Here is a 26,504-nt window from a genome sequence, read left to right as displayed (position 1 = left end):
TAATTTGCTTCGGTATATTTATTTGTCCCTCTGTATTACCATGGAAAGAAAATTGACCCAACTCCTTTGTTAAAGTGTAGCTAAATGACATACCTGTTACATCATTCACCAGTTTTTTGAGAAGTAATAAGGCCACAGGAAAAGCCGGAGCAGCGTGAACTTTTTTCCTTTAGGGCTGACTACATTAACACTCTTACTGAAGGAACAGACAGTAATGATCCAGTCAGTACTTATCAGGACAAAATTAGTAATGATTTATAATCCCAGTGGTTTAAAAGTAAGGAGCTCCTGTTCTAACAAAAGTCCTGGTAATGCCTTGGTTTAAAGTCTGAGTGAAATCTGTGTGTGTAACCCTCCAAAACAGCTTAGTATTAAAAAAAAACCCAAATAAAAAAAGAAAAACAAACAAACAAATCTAGAAATCTGAACCAGAACCAACTTTTAGTGTTCAATCTCCATATATCAACATTTAGATACTGGAGATCTCTGTACAGTTCTGAAGAACTGTTGAGAAAGGTTAAACCCCCCAGTAAATTGTAAACTCAAGGGTTCCCCCCCCCCCCCCGAAAGTTCTAATGATGTAGAAGCTGCATAATAATCTCCCTGTGAACCATAAACATAATAAAAGCTGAGGCCATTTCTAACATAATCTCTATCAGCAAGATGCCAATGCTTTTCCAGATTTCCTAACGGGTGCCTGCTAATTCCATGCCAAAACTAGCAGTGGATTTCTTCCTTTTAATCTTCCCTAATACCTTATTCGATTATTGTCACTGCTCTCCGACCGCGCACCGTCCCTTCAAACCCTAATTCCCCCCCGGAACAGTCAGATGAGGCTGAACTGCGGTGGTGAATCCAAGGGACACGCACGGCCGCGGATACCCCGCACGTCCCCACCCCGGGCAGAGGCCGGCCCAGGACCGCGGGGCCGGGGCTGATCCAGCCGGGCTCTCCCAGAGCCTCACCCGGCCGAGCCCCGGGGCCCAGGGGAAGTATGAACACCGACAGTGGCTCCAGCTGACGGGTTTGAAAGCACCCCCGCACACACCTGCGGCATGGCTCTGCTGCTCGCCTGGGCTTGTGTGGCTGTGAGGTGAGTGAGACCCCGCCGATCCCCGACGGCTCCCCGCAGCCCCGAGGAGCGGGCGAGACGCTCTTCCCTCCCTGCGCTCTCCGGGGCCGGGGCCTCGGCCTCGGCCGGCGTGACTTCGGCCGCGGGACTGACGGGGACTCGCCTCTCCCCGCAGCGTGGGGACGGCGCTGGGGGACCAGGGCGACGGGGCGGACCTCTACTCGGAAAATATCACTCGGATCCTCGACAAGTTGTTGGATGGCTACGACAACAGGCTCCGACCGGGATTTGGAGGTAGCGGGGAAGCCCCGTCCCCTCGGGGAGCCGGCGGGCGGGGAAGGGCGAGCGGCAGCGCTCTGGCTGCCCCAGGCAGGGGCGGCTCGTCCCGCACCCATGGCAGGAGGGAGGCGGTGGAACCCCAAAAGGGGAGGCAAAGCAGCAAAATTGCCCGTGCCCCGCAGCTCCCGGCTCTTGCGGGGCGTCTCCGTTGCCCTCGAACAGAGGGGCCCCGCAGCCCCTGTCCCTCTCTGCTCCCAGCCCCTCTCTGTGTCCCGCAGGCTCCGTGACAGAAGTCAAGACGGACATCTACGTGACGAGCTTCGGGCCGGTGTCCGACGTGGAGATGGTAAGGGCCCCACTCGCCGCCCGTGCTCTCTTTTCCCGGGATTCATTACGGTGGCATCTGAGTTGACCGTCATTAAAGCAGATTACGAGGCTTAATCTCTTTGACAATCTCTAGGGCCCAGCAGAGCAGTTTGGCCGGAGCTGCATACAGCTATTTCCCGGCAGCGCCAGCTGGGGCTGGGCGCACACAGCCTTAGGTGACGGCATGGGCCACAGGTGAAAGATGCCTCTTTAACCCTATGAAGAAGATGGTGAGCACCCATGTCCCAGGACAGCTTCGCAGAACGCTGCCTGGTAGGACGCAACCAAATGAGCAGCTGCAGGGGAATGGCGCCGTTGCTGACACGGCTGCCACTGGTCATGCTGGGTGCCCCCAAGCTCAGGCAGCTGCGGACTTGGGTGAACTCTGGCAGCTACAGCAGCAGCCCCAAGAACACGTTAAGTAATGGAAGTGAGGATGGTATTGCCGTTCTCTTTCTGGAGATTGACTTGGGCTGCTATTTTTGCCCTTGTGCACTCCTCAGACACCTGCTCACCTGAGCCTGCAGTCCAGTTTGCAGGCAGGGAACTGTGGGCTCTAAGTGCTACCATAGTTTTTCTGCTGCTCTTCATCAGTCAGTCTAAGAGAAGGCGTAAGCATTAATTCTTACAAAATTTGCCCCTGGCCGGGTTTACCTCTGTTTCCTAAGCAAGTTCTGCAGAGGTCCTTTCTGAAGGCTTGTGAAAATATTACTAAGAATTCTTGAAAATAATCCCATAGATTAATAATAAATTGACACCATAATCCTACTGTGATGTGACTCAGATCAGTCATTACTTTGTAAATATCCAAAGAAAGCTGCAGAAGACTCACTGAACATGTCTTTTTGTTTCTGACAATTAAACATTGATAGTTTGGTTTTGCAATTTGAAAGGTAGATGTTTGTATTTCCTTAGACCTCAGTCACTTTGAATTAAATTATTTCTGAGAGGACAATGAGGGTTGTTTTTTTTTTCCTTACTCATGTCAAATTACCTGTTCACTGATTCATTTGTAACTATTCTTCAAGTAGTAAGAAAATAGGATATGTTTTCATGGACAACTTTTTTTAGTAACTACTTAATGGTAATAGGATTGAGTATTTAAGCAGTAAATGAAATGCCATTGACATGTGTGTTAGTTTGTCTCATGGAGTTACTGTCCCCACAGCCACTTGCTATTGCTGACCACTGCACAGAAGTCAACCCCTGTTTATTTTCCATAGGAATACACAATGGATGTCTTCTTTCGTCAGACATGGACTGATGAGAGGTTGAAGTTTAGTGGGCCAACTGAAATTTTGAGGTTGAACAATTTAATGGTCAGTAAAATTTGGACACCAGACACATTTTTTAGAAATGGAAAAAAATCAATTGCTCACAATATGACAACTCCTAACAAACTTTTCAGAATTATGCAGAATGGAACTATTCTTTACACAATGAGGTGAGAGCTTGTTCTTCTGCTTTTGGTTGATCTGTATTTTTGATTCTATCAGTATTTTTCTACATACCATATTTTTTCATTATCATTTTTTCATTATATTATGTATTCTAGACTAACCATTAATGCTGATTGTCCTATGCGGTTGGTGAACTTCCCAATGGATGGACATGCTTGTCCGCTGAAATTTGGAAGCTGTAAGTTTTTTCTGTATCTTTCAGTTTGTTAAAAGAACACATTTGTTCAGAAGGTCAGAAGATCCTAAGATATTGCTTAGTGACATAGCTGAAATTTTTAACTGTATTTTTATACTAGAATTTTACTTTTTTCTCTGAGACTCAGACCATTCATATGGACATGGATTTATTCAGTGAAGGATGACTGTTGAAGCATGTTTTATTGTTTATTATTCTTACACTTCTGGTAGTCAAAGTTGGTCCTTCAACAAGTCATAAAACCTCTGCTACATTTGCTATATTACTTATAATTTTGAAAACATATAGTCTGTGGTAATCAATTTTGAAAATATTTCATTGAGCTGCGGTAATAGGTGTGTATGTTTTATAGCAAATTAAGAAACAAAGCTAGTTCCTTTCAGGTCTCAGCCATTCTCTTATTGTGGATTTTTTTTTTTTTTTTCTCATTTTGTAATTAATGAGTTTAGGAACTTACTGGAGTAGGATGCATGTTTCTGTGGGCATTTGAGCTACAAAAGGGATTATTCTGCTTATTTTTTCAATTACTTATAAAATACGTAATTAGTAATGGTAAATTTCCCCTCTGTTTCTCAGATGCTTATCCAAAAAGTGAAATAATTTATACTTGGAAAAAAGGACCATTGCATTCAGTAGAAGTACCACAGGAGTCTTCCAGTCTTCTCCAGTATGACCTCATAGGACAAACTGTATCTAGTGAAACAATTAAATCTAACACAGGTAAGATGGAGCCATGTGGAAACTACTGGTGTTACGAAACATCTTGATAATAAATTACAGGGTTTTTTTTTCATATAGAATGAAATTAATTTAATTATCTTTTGCCATTTTAAAAAGTAAAATCCTCGGACACATTCTAACCATTGTCTCTTAAAAGACAGCTTTTCAATACAGTCCTGTCAAACACAGAATTTTTCATGAGATTCTTAAGAATTCCCACTGCCTCCCCACCCCAGTAAAAAGAATACATAAAATGAATATTATTGTAATCTGTTTCCATAAGGTCACTTTACCTTTTTTTAAGCAGTTTATTTTTATGCACTAGGAGGTCTGTGATTTCATCAGAACATACTATGTTGGGTTTAAGCCAGTAATGTTTGCTCACATGTTGCCAAAATACGCTGACATACTTGTCTCTTAACAGGTGAATATGTAATCATGACAGTTTATTTCCACTTGCAAAGGAAGATGGGCTACTTCATGATACAGATATACACTCCTTGCATTATGACAGTCATTCTTTCTCAGGTGTCTTTCTGGATTAACAAGGAGTCTGTTCCAGCCAGGACAGTTTTTGGTATGCTGCATTAAGGTCTTTGAATAGCTCAGTGTCATCTACCATTCATTCATTCATTCCTTCCTTTCATTGCTTGTTTGTTTTAGGCGAATATTCACTCCAGCTGCTCTACTTCCATCTTCAAAGGAAAATAGGCTACTATCTCATTCAGACATACATTCCATGCATCATGACTGTAGTCCTGTCTCAAGTTGTGTTTTGGATCAACAAAGAATCTGTTCCAGCAAGAACCGTGGCTGGTATTTGTGTTTTTCCTTTTGTCATTTCATTTCATTTCATTTCATTTCATTTCATTTCATTTCATTTCATTCACTGTATTGAATCCATTGTATCAATCAGATACTATAATCCAGGGGGGATTAGGAAAGGCAGCTAGTAGGTTTCAGTCAGCAAAAGTACATACTAAAGTGAAACCAAGTGATAGACAATTTGCCTATGAGGGTCAAAATTCTTGACTCAGAATGTTTGTTTACCCAGACTTGTTTGTGATGCTTTGCAATATATTTTTGTATGCAGGAAGGGACAATTTCAGAGTAAGTGTCAGCCTCTTCATTTTTTAAAGAGGGTTTTTTTAACCTAAGGGTTTATTGTCTTGTGAAACCAACATGAGTTAAAGCTTTAAAAAAAAAAAAATCACAGGGAATGGAGTTATTATCTGACATAAGGTACCTCATCTAACACCCATTCTGGAGTGCTCTCTTTCCCTTGGCTACAAAGGTATCTAAACAACTAACAAGGGCTTTAGATGGATAAAGATCAGAGAGCTGAATAATGTCCCTAGCACAGGTTGGACTTAAAATGAGAAAGATGTATCCATATTGCATGGCAGGGCTTTTCTTTCCAGTGTTTGAATTAATGCTCTTAAAGCTTTAAGTCTCCTGGTTCATACATATATGAGGTCCATACTCCAAATATGATGCTACCTGCTTTGGCTTCATGTTGCATCTCTGGACTGTTGAGTTACATCCTCTACATTTTGAGTAAAACGTACTTGCAACATAGTGGTCACAGAAGGTAACTGTACATGCTTGAGAGATGTGCAAGTAGGTCTGTAGCTGATTTGGTAATAATTATATAAATACCCCAAACACTGGAATAACAGCTCTTAGGTATTGTACTGAAGAGTAACACAGACTTGAGAAAATATTTTATGAAAACAGTAAAGCAGACACCTTTCTGTATTGTGGAAAATAGTAACGTTAGCATTTTAAAAGAACATTTCAATCTTTCTCCCATTTGTATTTCTCCCAGGGCACAGTCTGAATTTGTAGTCCTGACTCGTTCAAAATCCCATGGATTCTGAATACCTTAATCTAAGGAAAAGAAGAGGAAATTCCTTATGACAAAAAAAGACTTCCAGTCTTTTTCAGTGAAAATTTTTTAAAATGGAGAAGGTTTAAAATGCATCATATTAAAAATACTTAAATTATAAATTTTCACTTTTACTTGTAAGTCCCAAAACTAAGCTTGAGAGAAGAGAAATTAATAGTAGAAGAACAATGATGTGCCTAAACCAGTTTCTCAGCACAAAATAATTTAAGGACTGTGTTTACCTCCAAAATGGATGCCAGTTATCAGATTGCAGTGTTTGCATTATATAACACATCCTTCAAAACTTACCAAGAAGTGTTCAAAGTATAGAGACAAGGGTAAACAATTCACAGTTGCACAGTTTACCAACTGTAATTTGGTATTCAGTTTGATAAAGCAGCTTTCCACAGTGCAGAGCATTTCATCAATATTCACTCCACACTGAGAAAATTCTTATCTATACCTGTAATAGAATAGGAGACCTATTCCTAATTTAAATTCTTGCTGCAGAAAGTTTTTATTCAGACACAGAATATATAAATTTATTACAAACTAGCACATAGACAGATTGTAATCTAATCACACATCATTTTGAAAAGTTCATTCTGGACCTTTGAAATTGAAATGTATCTCAGCATACTTGTATTCATATCATAAAATGAGTCTGGCAGATTTGGGAGAAGTAGGGGTCCTACATATTTCTATACCATCTCCTATTTGTATTTCATTAAAACATGTTAGGTAATGACATTGGGACGTAGTTAACCTCAGACAGCTGGCAAGCCACATCATGTGAAAGAGTTGCAGAGAAACTCTGAAAATAATGTCACCCTGTCTGGATGCTGCTATATGCTATGACAGTCCTTTCCTCCGAGCATCACTCACAGCATATTACTTCATCAATTCAACATGACCATCACAATATGACATGAAACATCTTTTACTTCCCCACCTACCCTTTCCCAACTGCAGAAAATAACGAGGATATTTTCCACCTTACTGTCTTTAAATACCCGTGGTTTTTACATTCTAGCAGGCATAAGTAAATATGAGTCACAGAGGCTTCTATATAAATGATTGAGTTTGTTCTTGCATTTTTTGCTTGTATCCGGCAGCAGTAGGAAGTAAGTATATTTCCTACATTATTAATACTGTACACTTCAACACAGAAAGAATAAATTCATGAATTCATGTGAAGAACACCATGGTGCCCATGAGCTACATGACCAGATTTGCTCTGTGAAAATAGATAAGCAGCTCTAGAGAAGTAGCTATTCTGTCCTTCCCTATCTGTAACTACAGGCACTTTTAAATCAAGATGCTGTTAGTGAATCTTAAAATATGTATCCAGTGATTAAAGACAACAGCTCAGGGGACCCAAGTGCTATTACTTGAAATGTTTGGATCAGGTTCCAACTTTTTTTAATGTAGAATTTGATTGATTTAGTCAGGGTTCTGTAAGCCACGGTCTGTCTTGTACAACAACAGGAGAAAGAGAGGATCGCTGTTGGGGAATGACAATATGTGAATCCAGGTTTCTGCCAAACATTCCACTTATCAACCCCCCAAGGATCCTTTGTATTTCAAGCCTGGATTTTTTCATAGCCATGTTTATCACAATCCTAGGCAGCTGCACCATGTAGAATGTTGTTATCTTACTTTCCAGTCTGCTCAATGCATTAAGGAAGTTTTTCCAGAGCTTTTACATGCTGAATCCAGTATGCATGAGTTATTTAAGGATACAAAATACTTAGGAGTGTTGTTGGTTAGCTGGGATGTAGGGTGACAGCTAAAACCAAAAAGAGTGTTGTGCTTTGGTTTCTTTCATATATATGAATTTAAGAGTAGCAGGCCTGAAGCAAAGTTCTAATGCCCCCATTTCTTACTCTTGTTTTCAAGGAATCACTACAGTTCTCACAATGACCACTTTAAGCATCAGTGCTCGTCATTCTCTGCCCAAGGTGTCCTATGCCACCGCCATGGATTGGTTCATAGCTGTGTGCTTTGCCTTTGTCTTTTCTGCACTTATTGAGTTTGCAGCTGTCAACTACTTCACCAATCTCCAGACTCAGAGAGCGATGAGGAAGGCAGCCAGGGCAGCAGCACTGGCAGCAGCACTATCAGCAGCAACTGTACCGGCAGAGGACGAGATTGTGTCGGTAATTGCTTGTTTTTCTGATAATAAGCATCATATAGGAACAGGCAGCTGAAGTAGTGAATGTAAAACAATATTAAAGTGATCTTAACCTGAAACAGATTGTGTAACCAGATCATGTCTATTTATCAAAGGCATTGTTCTGATTCCAGAAAATGAATATAATTCATTTATTTTTAGTGTTTATTTAAATTTGCAGTATGATTTTCTAGAGAGATATTTATTTGGCGATATGTTTAAGGAAACCTCTTAGACTGTTACCCATGATACTTCTCCTGAGCAATGCTGTAGGCAGTGTGGTCAGGCAACTGTGGTTCTCAGTAAGTCTGCAGAATCTGTGGGATGGTGTACCATGAAAAAAACATGTGCATTGGCCAGATGATTATGGGATCACTGTAGTACAAGGGCACATACCGTAAGTGCGTCATCTGGAAGATGGGTAATTAGCCTTTACATAAACTTGGCATCTGTTTGTTTTATGAAAATCTGTGTTGGTGGAAGCTTGGGGAAAAAAACCATGAATGAAGGATAGATTTTAGTATATGTGAAAGACAGGAAGTCTTTCTAGTATCAAAAAACTGTGTCAAAATTGCTTGCAAATATTATTCTGTACATCTCATGCTAAATCGTGAATGCTGTCTCACAACATATGTTAATATATTTATCACTGTGGTCTTCCAGTTTCAAAATCAGTTCTACTACCACCACAATTTCCATTTTTAGAGTAATAACAGAATTTGAACAACATTTTGCAAAACCTCTGAATCTGTAATTGAATAAGGAGGTCAGTCTAAGAGGTGCCCGTATCAAGACAACACCTTACCCACCATATAGAAATTTTTCTACATTTGCTGATAAATAGCAGTTAAAGTAACAACATTTAAGTACTTTCCAACCATTAAAATCACAATTGATAAGTTTTGCTGACTCTTTTTTGGAGGACAAGCTATCAGAAAAAAGCCCCAAAAAGTTCACCTGGTTTTATATAGCGCGAGGAAAATACTGATAGCTACTACATGATGAAGAGGAATAACAGCTTGGATCTGTCCTTCACACACTTTATTATTTAAGTTTGAGTTAATCATAAGGTGGTTTACTAGAAAGAAAAAAACCAAACTAAACCAAAATATACTACTTTTGTTTTCACTGAAGTCCCTGCTAAGCAATATGAAAACAGGCTGACTCTGCACATGCTGCTGGTGCATTCACAGCCACTGCCACCCTCCCCCCCCCCCACATTCCCAGTCTCAGGAAAACAATCATTCCAAAAAATAATCTGCTTCTGCCCAGATAAGCTAAGAACTTGTTCCTGATGATAGGGCTCCTCCGGATTTACATGGTCTATGAATCATGGCAGACCAAGCTAAGCAACAAATATAAAATTTCTGTTGAACAAATGAATAAAAGATAAAGAAGTTAAAAGACTCAAGTTTCTTATCAACGTCTTCAGCCATAAACAAGCAAAGAGCCAAACTCAAGGCACTCCTTCCTATTTTGTAAATATTAACTTGTTAGATTTTCCAAGTAATAACCAGCAAAAAAATAAGCATCTAGGAATAAAATACACATCTAGGAAGCACACTGCAACCATTTGCTCAAGAAAATTATTTACATCTAGCTGATGTAATGTAGCATACACTTTTAGAAGAGTAGTAAATCCCGTAACATTTAGGTCCCAAAGTAAACTCAGTCTCTGAAACAGCCACAGTGTCCACAAAATTCTATAGACCTGATCTTGCTCAAAGCAAGACAGAAATTTTCAAGCCCTATATGTCCACCACTGTTTTCTCCCAGGACCAGTTCTCTATGAGAACATACTGCGGTAATAGAAAGAGGAAATTCAATGAGATAATAAAAATGAAGGGTGCTTACAATTGAAGGCAAGATGATGTAGTCAAAAAGGCTTCTAGAAGAATTAGCTATTGGATTTAGAAGGTTCCCTTCCAGAAAGGCATTCTGGGAAAAAGGAGTGATTACAGGATAACAGATTTTAAGAAGCTTTTCCTTTTTCAGTTTTTTTTTTTTTTTCCCCCGGTGGTAGAGATAAGGGAGAAGGAACTTTTGTATGTTGTCACATTGATAGATGTGCTGCAGTCAGTGATATAATTTCAGCTGAAACAGACCTGAAGTGTCTAATTTGAATGCTAACAATGTATTTAACACAGGCTGATTGCATGAATATATGACCGTTTCCTCAGGACTGTCATTCTCACTGAGTGTTGCACTTCTATAGCTACATTACTGGTCTTAGGACAGTTATTTTTAAATAAGGCACACAGCATAATACTCAGTTTCTTTCTTAGTGTAGATTTAGGAAGTCCTATCTGAGGTCCCAATTTACTCTGTTGCCCTGTATTCCCCAACTTGTTCCAATTGTTTGCCTCTAAATTCTTTCAGCTCTTTTCCTTCGAGATTTTTCTCTTATGTTTTGGTTGCTACAGTGCCCAATTCTTATTCTTTGATAATTTATCTTACCTCTCCTACGTTTCTTTTACCTTTTTTTTTTCTTTTCTCCTCGTTTTCTCTGTCTTTTTTCTAAAAATATTGTTTTCCAAGTTATTAGGAAAAAAAGCTTAAGAGAATCCATATTTAATACATCGTTTTTAACAGTCTACTTTATTTGATTTTAAAAAAATCTTTTTCATCTCTCATACCCTGTACTTTGGTATCTTTTCTTTTCTAATCTATGATTTTTTTTTTTTTAATTTCTTTTTTACTCTTTATATGGCCTAGTAAAATTTTCCATCTATTATTTTATAATATTTTTATGTGTGATTTTTCAATGCGTGAAAGTTGCTAGAATTTTACGTCTATGAAGGCACAAGTATAGGAGGAAGAGTAGCAAATTGTGTCAAAAATGCTGTCTTTAGCATTTTTAGAAGTCAGCTGATATTTTTAGATGAGGACTTAAAAGTTTACTTGGTTTCAGAGAGTCCATTTCTAAAACGAAAAGTCAAATGTACTTACTTGAGAATTTTTATGGCTGTACAACTGCCAGTGGAACTCTGCTACCAGCAGCAACATTAAGAATAACACACAGACTATATATTTTTAATGATCTATTATTTTAACTTGCCTGAAGAGGGGAATAAAGAAAACTGTGGTGGGAATAACCTTAGGATGTCTGAACTAGTAGTACTTTTTGTATGACAGGAAGACCCAGTGCTGCATAAGAAAAGCCCAGGGAGACAGGTTTGGTATAAATGAAAATAGAAAAGAGTTACAAAATAGCCAGTTAGAAACTTTTCCTGCTTGAGTGAGGGCCTAAAATTAAGATAAACATATCTACAGAATATATTCCTGTTTCTTTTTTTAATTCCAGATTAAATGTTTCTTGAACAAAAACAAACAAAAAATTTCAAAATATTATCAAGCAGGCTCCTTTCCCTCAGTCTAGTTAATTTTATTTAAAATTTTACTTTATTCAAATAAACTAAACTCTCTCACACATGTTTTTATATTTATAATGTAGCCAAAAAACCTGTACACTCAGAAAAGAATTATGTCAGAGGACCAAATTCTGCTCTACTGTATAATGAAAGTAGGAGAAAATGCTGCAGCCATTGAACTGTGGTGGGTTCAGTAAGAGAGATGAGGCTATGCCCATGAGCTCAGTGGAGAGCTGAGAGCCCAGCAGGCCTGGGCTGGCTCCAGGAAAGCCTCTCTATTTACCTCAGTTAACTGACAGCAGAATTTGGCTTGCTCTCTTCATTAGCTGCAGGCAATCCCTGTGTGAAATACAAAGCTATGGGTGTTCCGCTGCAGAACACGATGGCAACAAGCTGAGTAGTCATCTGGACCCTGACACAAACCTGTTCTTACTCATATGGTGGCCAAGCTAGTTTTAGCATGTCAAAACCAAACATCTTATACATACATATATAAAACCATAATGGCACTTAGCTTTTAAATCCATTTCGATTCTATATTTTCTATATCAATCGCATTGTTTCCTCTTGATGACTTTCTTTACCTAAGAAGATCCCAATCCTGGAAGTTGCAGGGGAAGGGAATTGGTGATACTGTGGAGCACAACATTGGCAGTAATGCTTTATGGGATGATCAGGGAGTAACCCCGTGGATCAAAAGACATCCTTTCCATGTGAGAGGCTACATGTAAAAGACAAAAGATTACCACCCTCTAACAGCTTGATTACAGTTATGTTCTAGAAGACCTCTTGTTTTGACAGAAATCAGCACAGAGCAGTGAAATACCTCTGGGAGAGCTTCCTTCTCCCTCCAGCCTTGTGTTTCAAAACAACATGGCTTGGGCAGGAAAGGATTCTCATTTTCTTTGACAACCCTGGCCAACTGCAGAGCAGCCGTATGTCACTGATATAGAGGATTTAGTTTCCTATAATTATGTCAGAATATATTGAGTATGTTTAATGAGTATCCTGGTGTAACAGAGTACTTCTATCTGGATTATCAACCACCCCTTAGGTATTATCCTAGAAACAGCTACATGCTTTAAAGTCTTGACTGAGAACATTGAAGCCTAATCCCAGTACTTTTTTTGCAGGAGTGTAGTAAGGACAAAATAAAGTAAGTTTAATTATAGGAAAAAAACATATGGGCAGACACTGATTTAAGAGCCAAACATGACTTTGAAAATTTAAATCTGTTTAATGTAAAAACATATTTTGACAGCAGAGAGGCTCTGTGCCAATTATATGTTTTTTCTGGCATGCTACAAATAAATGTTAGGAGGAAGCTCTACCATAGCACATCCCCATTGAAAAGAGAATGACCAGGATTCCAGTCACTGCTCTCCTTACTGCATATCTGGTTTATATAACAGTAATTTTAATAAAATGGGCATGGGGTATTTTTCAGTTATGCTTCCTGCCTCTATAGATTTTTCCATGCAAATTAAAATAGCTTTGAAGTAATAAGGTAACAGCCTCTCCCCTTATTCACCTTCACCTGATGTTTAGGCTATATTCTGAGAGAAGTGAATTTCAGTTCCTGGAGGTTAAGAAAGAATTTGAACATGGTTTTCCCATGCTTCAAGTGAGTAATTTAACCTAAGTGATTTAACCCTTTTACTAGAGTAAAAAATGCTGAAAACAACTCTTCATGTTTTTCCTCAGTGTTTCTAGCAAACGTAACTTAACATTCCTAAAGAGATGCCTAAAGCTAGGGTTATTAATGACTTCTAAACTATATTCAGCTTTTGATTATGCAGGACGCTGTTTATATCTATAAACAATACACATCATTTGCAATAGACATTTTTTGTATCAGATCCCACAGATGAGACATGCAAAGAAGTGTCTAAATTAGGGTTTAAAATGAATCTCTGTCATGAGATGGATACCGAAACTGCACAGGACTGTATTGGATGAGGTTCCTTAGTACATGGCCGAAAGATGATGTTACATACCATAATGAACTTTCTTGCTGTAAGTTGCTGCATATGGATTGTTCAATAGCTAAGGAGAGTTTTTACAGTTCACACTGGTGGATGTAGGGGCTCAACCATGTTTAGCACCCCCTTGGGGAGATAAGTCATTAGCATGTGCTGTTATATCTGTAATATGAATGGTTGAAATTACTCAAACTATCTACTAATGAGCAGAGGCAAAAACGTTATATATTTAATTAAGCATTCTGCCTTTTACAGACACTGAGTTCTGGTTCTAGGTTGGTTTGTGTGTGTGTGTTTTGATATGAGGAAAGCTCAGTGTCTTAAATAAATTATGAAGAAAAGGAGAAATAACATGTTATTTTTATCTAAACTTCTAGAGTTTTTTCTCATGAACCTCTTTTTACTGGATTGCTAGTAGGAAAAAGAGATGTGAATAAAAGAGAGATAAGGAAGGACATACAGATATTCATTTGTTTAAAGTTAGCCAGTATCTGGGTTGCATATATAAGATGCTCATGTTACTGTTAGATCATAAACTAAATTGATAGTAAGAATATGCATTTGCAGTACAAGGCAACAGAGAAGACAATTGTACAAATATGAATTACAGAAATCTCTTGAGGGAAAGAAACACAAGAACGAAGTGCATTCATAAATCACAGTTAGCATCCAGCAAAAAAATCAGAAAAAGCAGACAAAGAATTCTGTTTACTCCAAGGTTATATATGCTGTATTGTTTTAGATCTGGAAGGCAAGAAATTTGCTGAAAGCCTCTTGAGATATTCTGAGTATAAGCAAATTCTAGTGATATTGAGGAGAGTTGTGAGAGAGCAGAACTTTATAGATGGGATGAGAGTGCTTTGTGAGCTTTGCAGGGGATGAGATACCTTGCCTACAAAAGCTTAATAAGAAGGCAGACTATATAAGAAGGCCATCTACATACCAGTGTTTGTCTAGTCCAGTGTGATGGTGTCTCACATTAACCAATGAACTGGCAATCTGTTCTGTGTCACTGCCTACTCATACAGAGTCGCAAGTTTAATTGTCTGGTGGACTAACATTCCACATGAGTGCAATAGTCCTCCTCTGAATCAAGGTTCAGTAACTTAAGAAAATCCATTATTTTCTTATGACACAGTGTGCCATGCCTCAGGCTTCTTGTTCTTGCTACTTGTAAAACAGTCCTTACTTGACCAATTGGCTCTGTGAGCTATGCAAAATAGGCTATTCATTTCCATTTTCTCTCTGTGTTGTGTTAACATTTAATGATGTTATTGTATGTAATCTTTGTCAAAAGGAGAAGTTAAATCTAGATATAGCAGACAAATTACTGTAGCTACTTTTCAGAACAATTGTAATAAGAAATTATATGGTCTCCCGACTCCCTCCTCTTCTTGGTTTACCAGTGAATTCCAATGAAAAATACGAGGTGGGGTTCTGGGACAGCTGTCTGGTCTACAAGCAGTTCCCATACTGAGAACATCCTCATTACACATCTGAGATAAATTTGGACTTAGAATTCCATATCCTGAGAAAGGATTTACAAGAAAATAGACTTGACCCTGATTTTGCTGTTACGGGGACCCTGGAGTGTTAAAGACAGTGTAAAGAACTACTCAGGGTTTTTCTTTAGACGAAATCACATTGAGATAATCCTCCTACTTTAGCAATCCTCCTATAGGAATGAGATTTAATAAATATAAATAAAATAACAACCAGGATTACACTTTTCCAAGGGCCTATTCAAATGATCACAAAGATTTTACTACCTCCACGTTCTAAATATGTTCAGTACTAAACATCTTCCAAATACCATATGCTACAGCTGTTCTACTTACTATTAACTCCATCACCTCAGCACTGTAACTCCCGATTTATGCTTGAATAATCCAGAGTAGAATTTGACCCACCTTGTACCAGAATATTTTAGATAGAAAAGGCTAAGATTCAACACCTGTATTTTTAGGAACCACATGTTGTTCACAAAAGGTCAAGTTGTTCCACAGTAAATTGAAAAACAAGATACCTTACAACTTGTACAGCTCTTTTCAAAGGAGGGCATGCAGGCAAAATGGAATAGAACTTGAATGAAAGTAGGAAGGCAGGCTCAACTAGCCAATCTGTTTATAGAGTGGGATTATTATTATGATTAGTGCAAATGGACATGGATAACGCTCTTTCTGTTTCTGTGACACATCTGTAGATCCTCCTCCATTTAAATCTCTCTGTTGTTTGCTGTGTTACTGGAAAATACAAAACGAAACATCTGTGTTCCAGATAGGCAGAGAGATAGAATGCTGTTTAATACCCATTCAGACCATGACACCAGTCATATAATGTATAGAGGGCAAATTGTAAGTGATGATTGGTTGCAGGGGGAAGAAAAAGGGCAATAGATAAGAGAAATACATACCGAAAAAGTACCTTATTCCTTTTAAGGTAAGAGGATGGTCTCTTCACCTTTTATTTAGAGTAAAATCAGCTGTGAGGAATCCCATCTCTCACTAATTTTAGTTGGATACTAGTCCATTCAATCATGAACAGAACTTGGCATCCTGTTGTAGAAGTGTCACTTGTTCTGATTCTCTGACAGTAACAATGACTTCTGGAAGGATAATTCCTGTTATAACTACTTTAAGTCACCCAGGATACACCAGTTGTGCTAGGTTATTCTGTTATCTGGAAATTGTGGCCCAAGTACAAGAGTAGGCAATGTATTTCAGAAAATGCTTCCTTTCCTTTTAGTGACTCAGTCGTTTATCCGATTGACTAAAATCTGTTCCCGTGCTTAGAAGTCCTGCAAGATACCTCCCAAAAATGCTGACAGCAGACTACATTTAAGTGAATGATTGTCATTAAAACACTCCAAAAGAATACCTTTGGAAGTTGCCTATCTAATAGCATTTTTCTACCTTAAAATCATTCCAATGTTAGTCTTCCATTTTACTATGGATGTATGTGCTGTTACATTGGGAGTTATTTACATTGTCCAAGACTTCCCTCATCCGCTTCAATCATTTGGTCATTGTTCTGCTGACCAAAAAAGCTTTGTATTCAAATCCAAGAACATCTGTGTATGTTGTGTGATTTTGTGCACAAGATTTTCCATTAATAATCTGGGAAATGAGTTTTGCAATCCTTTATGGACGAAGTTTTAGGCTTAAGCTCTATATTAACAGAACTGACTTCATATCAAAACAAACAGCAAACAAAAAAGTCACTCTCAGCATCCTTCTGTATTTTCTCAGCCATCAGATGAATCTTACAGCTGCTGCTGTGCATCCACTAATGGCCATCCTGGGATATGGCAGTAGCAGCAAGGCTTTTGACTACTTCCTCCTATTTGACACTACTGTGAAAATGGGTAATCGATATCCATTAGAGCAGGGTTAGAGCCTGTGGTAGATCCTATTCCTAAGCCATTTGTGGAGGGAAGAACTCTATTACTTCTACTCTTGTGAAAATAAAATAATGGCAACTTGGCCCCAAATAAAACAGATGTACAAAATGAATATACATGTTAGCCTAGTAACTAAGAGGTAAGCTCCACATGTCCCTGAGTTCTGGCTGAACTTTCATAAGAGTTTTCATACAGCTTTCTGAAGAGTAATTGAACCCGGCTGCGAATACTGCACAAAATATGGGAGTAATTTGGTTTCATTTTACCATAAATGAAAATAAAAATAGTCCCATTATAGATAAGTATATTTTTCTTCAGTTGTATGTATGGAAGTGCTGTGGGAATTATGAGATATATTTAAAAATGAAATTTTATCCTGGAAAAAACCAAGAGGACAATTTAGCATTCATGTCTTCAGCAGCTGTAAAGTTAGTCCATTGCCTTTTGCGCAGCAGTTTTCTAGTTCTTGCATGACTGCTTGACTCCATTCAGTGTTTACATAACTTATCAATGGGTTCAGCCAGGGAAGACTGCACCTGAGCCAGCCCATATGTGCTGTTTTGTTTAATCTTGATCCATATCTACACAAACTTCAGTCATACCAATCTACTGCAATTTAGATACACCATTAGCTTCTTTTCCTTTTAGCCCCATCTTTTCTCTTTTGGAGCTTCCACTTATCACAATGTTAAAAATATGAAAAGCACATATTCTTTCATGGTTTTACAACAAAGCTTTAGGCCATAAACATATATATCCTTCTGTAGATATTATTTTTGTGATTTTCTGAGATTGCACTATAGCAGAGAAGCAACAATAAAGTCAGAAGGTTAAGTTAAAAGGCAGAAAGAAGTCTAAAGATCACAAAACCGAAGACTCTGTATCCAAAGATCACCCTTTATTTTCTTCTTTTTTCTTTCACAGCATTCTGACTCCAACTCTAACCTGAAGAAGCGAGTAAACTCCATAACGTCTCAGGCAGAGCAGTCTCCTGAACCCAGCGTAATATCAAATACTGCATCCCAGTGTCAACCACCGTCTGTTCCTCCACAAGCCCCACCGCAACCACCAGCTATTGGAGGTGCAAGTAAAATAGACCAGTATTCCAGGATCCTCTTTCCAGTGGCGTTTGCAGGATTCAACCTGGTGTACTGGGTTGTTTATCTTTCAAAAGACACTATGGAAGTGAGTAGTAAATTTTCTGAATACTTGTTTATAATATGTAATATGTTTACTTGGCCAGCATTATTTCAATTGTTCATTTACTCTTGCAACTCAGTTAATCAGTTCTTTCTGAGGAATGCTAGAATGTTTTTCTCAAAAAAAATCATCTGTAGCACTCAGAACAATGCAGAAAGGCTGTTTGAGGAGGGGAAATGTAAACACCTCTTTAACCCATGCTGCACTGAGCAGAATATGCTCTGTAAGACAACATAGAATGTCATTCTCAGCAAACAAAATGATCTTAAATCTTCTATTTCTTAACCTGCAGTAAGGAATGGTAGAAATGTCTGTTGAAGAAATGAAGTGAAACAGATAAGAACTTTAATATCCTAAGGTTTTCTCAGTGAGCTAGTACCATACGTCTCCCCAAAATGTTTGTTATTTAGAACAAAGGATTAATAACTGCAGTAAAAAGTTTGTGAATCAAGAGTCCCTCGTTTTGTACATTTCAACACATTTTTCCCATTTTTTTTCATGTAACTGTACTGTCTTATGCAGATAAAGCTGAAAGATCTTTGCTTAAGTTTGTTTGAATCAGGCAGAGAGTGATTACATCTTTAGATACTCATGAGATCCAGAAGAGACATGTGCCCTGCAAATTGAGCATATCTAGAATAACCAGTCAGTAATCAGTCATTAAACTTTAAGTCTTTAATGGTTTAAATCTCTATTTTTTCCCTTTTTTTGCCTAAATACATTTCATGGTGTCCTATTTCCTTGGTAAAAAATACATTCCTTTGCCTCATTGTGATAGAGTTTTGTGCAGTCAATATGATTGGTACATTTAGCTTTATTTAGGACAGCTAGAGAGATAATGATGTTATTTAGATAGCACCAAATGCACAAAGTCCCTACATCAACAAAAACAGAGTCTGGAAATCTGGTATAAGTGGGGATCAGGCTGTACCTTTATTGCCTAGATTAAAGGTAAAGCAGGCTGAGGGAAATCTCATGGGCAGCCAAGAGATGTTGCAGTTCAGAGGAAACAAGACAATGCTGATCAGCTGATTGGTGGCATCTTGCCTCTGCTAGAAGGCTGCTGCTCTACCAGCCTCTAATTTTGCTGATTTTTGCTACCAGTATGATCTGGAAAATGCTGTCTCTCAGAGATGGAGTGTGCTGCCAAGCAGCTTCTATGGAATTGTGAGGGCAGGAAGGTATGAGACACTGTCTCTTACAAATGTTCATGCAGATGTCTCTCTCAAGAGGTCACAGCTGCCAACTCCTGGCCACTCCAACCCTGCCCAGTGCTAAATTTAGCATTTTTGCCAGAGTTACTGATCCCTCTGTTAAAATACTGACTATGTGTGCAAATGACTTAGTCAGAGAAGGGAAGTACTGAAAAAACTCATGTCTGATCATTACAGCTTCTGTTTAGAGGCCAGATCCTCAGCTTGCATAGCTTGCCGAGACTCCAGTGGTTTCATTCAACTGTTCACATTTTGGATCTAGAAATATTTGGAACATAGTTTCCATTTCCCTTAGTAGTGATGAAATATTTACACGAAACCTTGTATATTAACATTAGAACCAGGCTTTTAAAATACTTCCAAAGTCTCAGATTAAGTGCTGACTATAAATATTTTTAAATGCTACTGTGCAAGCTCACAAACATGCTCAGAAGCTCAGAAATTGTGTTCTGTAGTAGTGTTACAGAATGACAGAAATCCAGCAGCGAGATTTAGAAAAGAGAATGGTATTGACAGCTGGGGTGTTTTGAATTATGAAGAATACAAACAATTATGTAAATTTTGACCAAGCTCTTCTTCCCAAATTACATTTCTCCATTTGTGTATTCAGTTATAATTAATAGTAATTGTGAAATACACTGCTTGGTTTCTAATTCAAATGTTGTAGCACCAGTTGTTACTTTCAACAACCAGGATTGTTTTTGCTTTAAAAATATTTTAAAAATATGTAAATCTTTTCCTTTCAAAGAGAGGAGATACAAAAAGTTAGGTGAACAAAGCATGGTGTGCTTCAAGGGCAGTTAATCTTTGGCTCCCTCAGGCCCAATAGATTTAATGTCGCTACAGTATTATTCAGCTCATTCAATTTAAAAAGTGCATTTTTTGCATTATTTCAGGTATATTAGCTTTTTAAATTTACTTTTTAGAGTACATGTGGCTTTTGTTTAAAAAACAAAAAGAGGAAAAAAACCTAATTAATTAATTGAAGTAAACAAATTTCCAGTGCACCAGTTCTTGTAGTGCAGCTTTCCAGGATTTTTATTAGTAGTGTAGTTTGGAGTGCAGAAGATCATTCACCAATTCATGTGCTTAAACCGAACAGCTACCTACTGTCTTTGGAGGTACAGAGAGAATAAATCAGGCATTTCATGAACCTGTTTGTAAAAGCAGGTTATTATCACTGGAATCAAAGGTCATTTTCAACTCCTATCATTATTTTCTGGCCAGACTCTTCCTTTGGCTTTGAAGGAAGTGCAAGAACAGTTTTTTACTTCATGTTCTGGATTCAGAGCCTCAGCTGGAATGAGCAGCCTTGTTAATGTCTGAAAGTTGTAATGTAATGAGAGTTGCATGAAATGAGGAGCTCTTTTTTGAGCTGTTTGGTACTAGTTCTGTACAGTACTAAGCAATTTTCTTATGGCTTAAATAATGGACTATATGTTACAGAAATGAAAAAGTCATTTTTGTATCTGGAAAGATTTATGAGAACCTTGAGGACTGAGTACTTTCCAAAGTGCTGCTTGCGTAACTTTTTCTTCCCCCTCCATTTAATAATTTTTTTCTTCAGGTTAATCACCTTTTCTCTTACTATACGTGTAAACTAAGAGTACATAAATTACACAGAAATTTTTTTATTTGGAAGTTTATATAAAGAAGAAGGTGTTTTTAATAAAATGTACACCTTGAAACATTTGAATGTTATCATCATAGACTGGTTTGGATTGGAGGGGAGCTTGAAGATCATAGAATTCCACATCCCTCCCATGGCAGGGACACTTTCCACTAGACCAGGTTGCTCCAAATCCAATCCAATCTGATCCTGAAAACTTCCAGAGATGGGGCATCCACAGCTTCTCTGAGTAACCTGTGCCAGGGCTTCACCACCCTCACAGGGAGGGGCAGTCAGGGTTGGACAGACAGCAAAAGTATCTTAGACTGAACTCTGTATTTATACTTCCATACATACTGCACCAAGTCAAGCTTTGCAAACCAGGAAGCTTAGTAGCAAACTTTCATTGCAAGATTAATATTTTTGTATATTTTAAGTCAAAAGAGCATCATTCTCTGAAGAAAAAAAATGAAAAAAAAATCCAGGTTAAAATCAAGTAATTCACCTGAATGCTTTTTATACATGGATGGGGATAACATTAATCTTCTGATCTTAATATTTAAATAAAGGTATCGATTCTCCATTGGAACAAATGGGAAACATTCATATTCAATAGCAGTCATCCACCATGCAACTTTTTACATAAGATGTTTCAGTGTAAATGGGTTTGCACTGGGGAGTAGCAATAGCATTGCAGGACAAAAACTGTATTGGTCAAAGCAAAGAAATTAAACTAGCATAGTTGTCTGTCTCCATTTTGTTTGACTGTGTAGTGGTAGAATCTGATATAACCAAAGAACTACAAAATGTATGAAATAACAGATGCTAGTTTTTAGACCGCAGAAAATGCTGTGAGATACTTGTAAGATAAGCTTTCCTTTCTCTCTGAATGTTTTATAAGTTAATGCTGACAGGTGTTAACTATAGTGATATCACCGTGCTATTTATATTATGGAAAAAATAAAGCATCAGAGTTACTCTAAGAGGCCTTACTCCCTCTCTATGTAAGATCAGTTAATTTAGGTGGATGGTTTGAAGATGTGGCATCCCCATGATTTATACATGGGGGATGGAACAGGCACATTTCTATGGTTCATGTTCTTCTGTAGAGTACAGTAATATCTGCCATCCACAAGAAGCTCTACACAGTAAAAAACAAGACACATTTGTGTAAATTAGTCAAATAGAAAAATTCTTGAAAGAAGAACAAACCTTTCTGACAAATGAGGAAAAAGACATTCTAGCTTTTTATTTTATCATACAGCATATTTTTTGCTTTGTTTTCTGTTTTAAATCTTACTAAATCCTTGAGCTGAATGCTAATTTATGACAGTGACCTTGGTAGGTGAATTGCTCACTTAGTTTATTTTAAAATCTGCTTGATTTAGAGTACAAAGAGTCCCATTTTAAAGATCTGCAAGTACTTTTCTGCTTTGCCATACAACTCACAATGCATCTGCCACTGCAACATTATCTTATGCACTTTATTTCTAAATTTATCTATTTTAATTTTTATATGTAAAATTATATTCCCGTTTCTCAAGTAATAAAACATGGAATGATGGAGTGAATCAAACTAGATAAGGAGATTATGTTAAAATTTTGATGATAAATTCAGAAAAAGAAGCAGAGGTCAGCTTTAATGTTGGGGAGCACAGGAAGATACAAAGGCACTGAATGGACCAAAGTTGCTGAGTCCTGGATATTATTTGGATGCAGAGAACATAGCAGGATGGCAGGAGAAGAGTTACATAATAAGTCAAAGATGCTAATGATGTCAAGTGGGAAGAAATAAGAACAGAGAAGGAAACAAGAGCAGGAAAAGTATTTAGCTTCAATACACTGATATTCATAAAGCTTGTAGTGCCATTGTTACATCATGTTTCAGTTTAAATATTGGAAAAATAAAGTTTGGGAGGAACAGTCATTGCCATACATACTTAACAACTGAGCTTTCATGATCCAGGTAATGAGCATCAAATTCTAAGAGGATTCTCCCCTGTAATGTAGTTCTATTTTGAGTTTGCTGAGAGAGTTCGAAATCACACAGGTTTGTTGGTTAACTCAGTTGTTGTTAACAATGGTTACCAAACCGCAGCCTAAACTTCTCTCTAAACTTTTCTTCCAGTTTTTTGAACCTTCTGCAATGCATTTTCGAAATGACCCTCAGTCGAACTGAAGAACAGCTCAAGATTTCAAAGAAATCACTCAAGGTCGCCGAGGATTGAAGAAACTTCAAAGGATTTGTCTGTCCACAGGTGCTTTCAGTTTTCAAACAGGAAATACTTACATTGGGCATTACCTGGATCCAAACTCTGGACAAATCAAGAGCTGCAAACTGCTTAGGGTTCTAACAATATTTTCTTAAGATTTCTTACAGTGATTCTACTACAAAAATTCTTGTTAAATTATTTTGTTTAATTGTCAAAGGAAAGAATGTTCATTTGTTCTAAAACATTCATAAACAATTGAATGTTTACATTTATGTGAAACATCAATAAAAGGATTTGGATTTTTTTAATAGAATAAGGATTTCTAAACTCAGCTGATTCTGAAATGGTATAACTTGGCATATAATTTTACAGGAGATACAGAGAGTTGCTAAATAGTCACTATTTCCTTGAAATCTAGTATTTCAACGCATAAAATGGTGGTAACTTCGTGATTAGGAAGGAACTTAAAAGTGTTGTAGTAGCTCTTGGTATTTAACAACACATTTCAACATGAGCACAAAGACTGCTCATCCTTTTTTCCGAAGAGCTTTTAATGTGAATATGACAGAGGAGGGTTGGATCTCCTCAGGTTTTTTGAATGGTAGGAAGGAAATGTGTATTTTTCCTCTTACATACTTTGTAGAGACACAGGTGTAATCAATAATGTTAATAATGTCAAGTTGTATCTTAGAATAAATGTAATTACTTACAATTAATGTCAGTTTTAAACAATCCTGTTTATGGTCAAACACTAACCAACCAAGCAAGTAAAAGTGCAGCTAAATAGAAAAAGGTTTTATATATTTATGTATATATTTCTGTGTGCATATATACATATGTATTTCTGTAGAAAATATAAATAATAAATAAATAATACTATAATAAATTATATATATTTCTTTCCTTAGCACAAATCAAAAGGAAATAAAGGGATATGGGTTTCTTCCAGTATTTTTGCCTTTACTGCAATAGGAAGAGCAGGAGCTAAAGTTGCTCTAAGATGGGAATTCCTATGTGTTAAACAGGGTACTGCGGGGAGAAGATGTGCAATTACCTTGAGATATTCCATTATTCAACACCAACCTACCTTTCTATGGATCCTGGTAGAAAGGATGCTCTGGTTTTATCCCACACAAAGTGACCAAATGTAGCTTACATTCAGTTTTGGCATGTTCTGCTTGATCAGAAGTGCAAGAAACAGGATGACTAAGAACACAAGTACAAAATTATGTCATAGTACATTAGAACCTTCAATTACATATAAAAGTTTATTATTCTTGATCTGGGCTCTCCTCCCCATTAGTGTTTTCATAATTTCTAGGCCAACTAAAAACCCAGCAGTTTTAAGACATAGAAACTAAACAATGACACAGAAGATCAGCCTTGAGACCATCCACTTCTGTGTTCAAAGGGTAGTCCTCCCCAGCAGCTAAAGCAGGAGCTGCATAAACCCCATAAATGTGAAGAAAAAAGTCTTGATGAAGGGTACTGTCCAGTGTTTTGATATTTTGATGCTACCTGTCAGGTTACAAACTCAAGGCCTTTCTCTTATATGCAAATAAAATTCAGAGGTGACTTTGTCATTACTTAGTTCATTACGTTCTTGTTTCTCTTCCAGTTCATAACAAGAGCAGCATTCCTCATCTGCCTTCTCTAAAGAATTCATTCTTGGAGGATTTTCTTCTAACTGGTAATCAATCAAGGCCTTCCAACTTTCTGCATAAATGATGTCTGTCACTTGGCCTTATGGAGAAATCTGTGAAGGAAAAAGTCCTTATCCACAGTCAGAATGGGTAGGGAGTTTAGAAGTAAACTGTTGTGTTCTGCATCACTACTTCAATAAAATCATCCCTCAGCCAGCACTGGAGTGGTGCTTGTGTACAAAGAATAAAGCTCTGAAGCTCATTTTCAGGCAGCAGTTTGATGCAACACACAGCAACTCAGTGTCAGGAAAGTATATTGGAAATAGAAGTTGGTGACAAAGCACAAATGAGACTCAGCCACACTTTGAGATGCAAGTCATAAACCAGAAAATTTGACCAAGAGAAAAGAAGGAATCCAGAGAAATCAAAGCATCTCCACAACTGTAAAGTGGGAAACAGAATTCCATACCTCTTGAGAGTCCTTAAAAAACAAACTATTCTTACTCCTGCCCAAACCAAATTATATATGATCTTCCAATCACAGTTAGAGAAAAACCGCCTAAACCATGTATTTAATGTAGTTCTATAAAAGTAAGACAATACAAGGCATCGAGGAATCTCATAAACCATGTAACATACATTTGTACTAAATCACTTTGCAACACACTTGGCTTGCTCTTAAAGGAGTCATTAGTTCATGGAAACATGATCTAACCTCAGTTGTGACTAGACTATTTTATTCTCCATAAATAAGAGTAATCTCTAATAGTTTTAAGGTACTACATTCTTTACATACCTTAAGAAGCCAATAAACCTCCTCTAGGCCATATATAGTTACATATTTAAGTACTACAGCAAAGTTTTTCTCCCCACTGTATACCTGCTTTGTTTATAATAACATTTTCATGGAGCAGATAAAAATACTTCATAATTTAAAACTAAATAAAACTAATAAAGGAATATTTATTTCTGCTGTTCCTGTACATTTAAAAAAAAAGCTAGAAAATAGCAACTGTTAGAAGTCGACTTTTCTATAAACTTCGTGCCCTGATGTAAACTATGTGGAGTCATGGTTTTCCCAACTGAGACATAGGGAATGCATGTGAGATTTAAAAGTGGGGTCTAAGCAAGTCATGGGTTTTATCTGCATGTGAAACAAATCATAGTAAAAGAAAAAACCAAAACTTTAAAATATTTCATCCTCTTCATGTCTACTAAATGATCTAACTCAACTGTTATTTAAGTCGATGCATTTGCAATCACATGAGGAAGTTATATTAATTGTGTGTTCCATAGATGAGTCTATTGGAAAGATTGAATAGTGATGGTGAGAGCAACTAGAAATGATCATAAATAAGCTACGACTGCATTCAAAATTCACTGAAATGAACTTTTAAAAAATAAGACAGGAACATCTTTGTACGAATAAAAAGTTGAAGTTTTTTCATAAATGTAATTAATGTGCATTCTCAAGATTTAGTAATTTATAAATTCCTTGTGGGGTAAAAATTATACTTCACACCCCCCACACCTTTCATTTTAAATTAGTAAAAACTGTTCCTTTCTGGTACAGTCTTCACATAAAATCCAACATTAATTGTTTGGCATGACATGTCTGCTTGCAACTTAAATGTATTCAAAAGTAAAAATAAGTCAGACTTCATGGTTTTAATGGTTGATTTTAAATCAATATGATGCAGCTGTGAGCTTTGCCCTTA

General features: G+C 37.5%; 1 protein-coding gene across 3 annotated transcripts; it reads left to right on the top strand.

Annotated features, from left to right (window-relative positions):
* Nucleotides 1–785: 785 nt before the first annotated feature.
* GABRA6 (gamma-aminobutyric acid type A receptor subunit alpha6) lies at nt 786–23,859 on the top strand. 3 transcript variants are annotated; one of them, XM_039559859.1, is made up of 11 exons: nt 787–1,093; nt 1,248–1,366; nt 1,630–1,697; nt 2,941–3,161; nt 3,273–3,355; nt 3,950–4,093; nt 4,518–4,670; nt 4,757–4,909; nt 7,881–8,140; nt 17,832–18,092; nt 23,059–23,859. In XM_039559859.1, exons 1-11 carry the CDS (start codon nt 1,056–1,058, stop codon nt 23,107–23,109), a joined length of 1,551 nt encoding a protein of 516 aa, XP_039415793.1. In that variant the 5' UTR covers nt 787–1,055; the 3' UTR covers nt 23,110–23,859. The 3 variants fall into 3 exon arrangements, with proteins under 3 accessions (XP_039415795.1, XP_039415793.1, XP_039415794.1); XM_039559861.1 differs by lacking the exon at nt 4,757–4,909 and having other exon boundaries at nt 786–1,093; XM_039559860.1 differs by lacking the exon at nt 4,518–4,670 and having other exon boundaries at nt 788–1,093.
* Nucleotides 23,860–26,504: the final 2,645 nt, after the last annotated feature.

The sequence above is a fragment of the Corvus cornix genome, chromosome 13, assembly GCF_000738735.6.
Source record: "Corvus cornix cornix isolate S_Up_H32 chromosome 13, ASM73873v5, whole genome shotgun sequence".
Lineage (NCBI taxonomy): Eukaryota > Metazoa > Chordata > Aves > Passeriformes > Corvidae > Corvus > Corvus cornix.
Note: the sequence above shows the minus strand (reverse complement) of the source record. Positions and strands in the feature narration are given on the sequence as shown.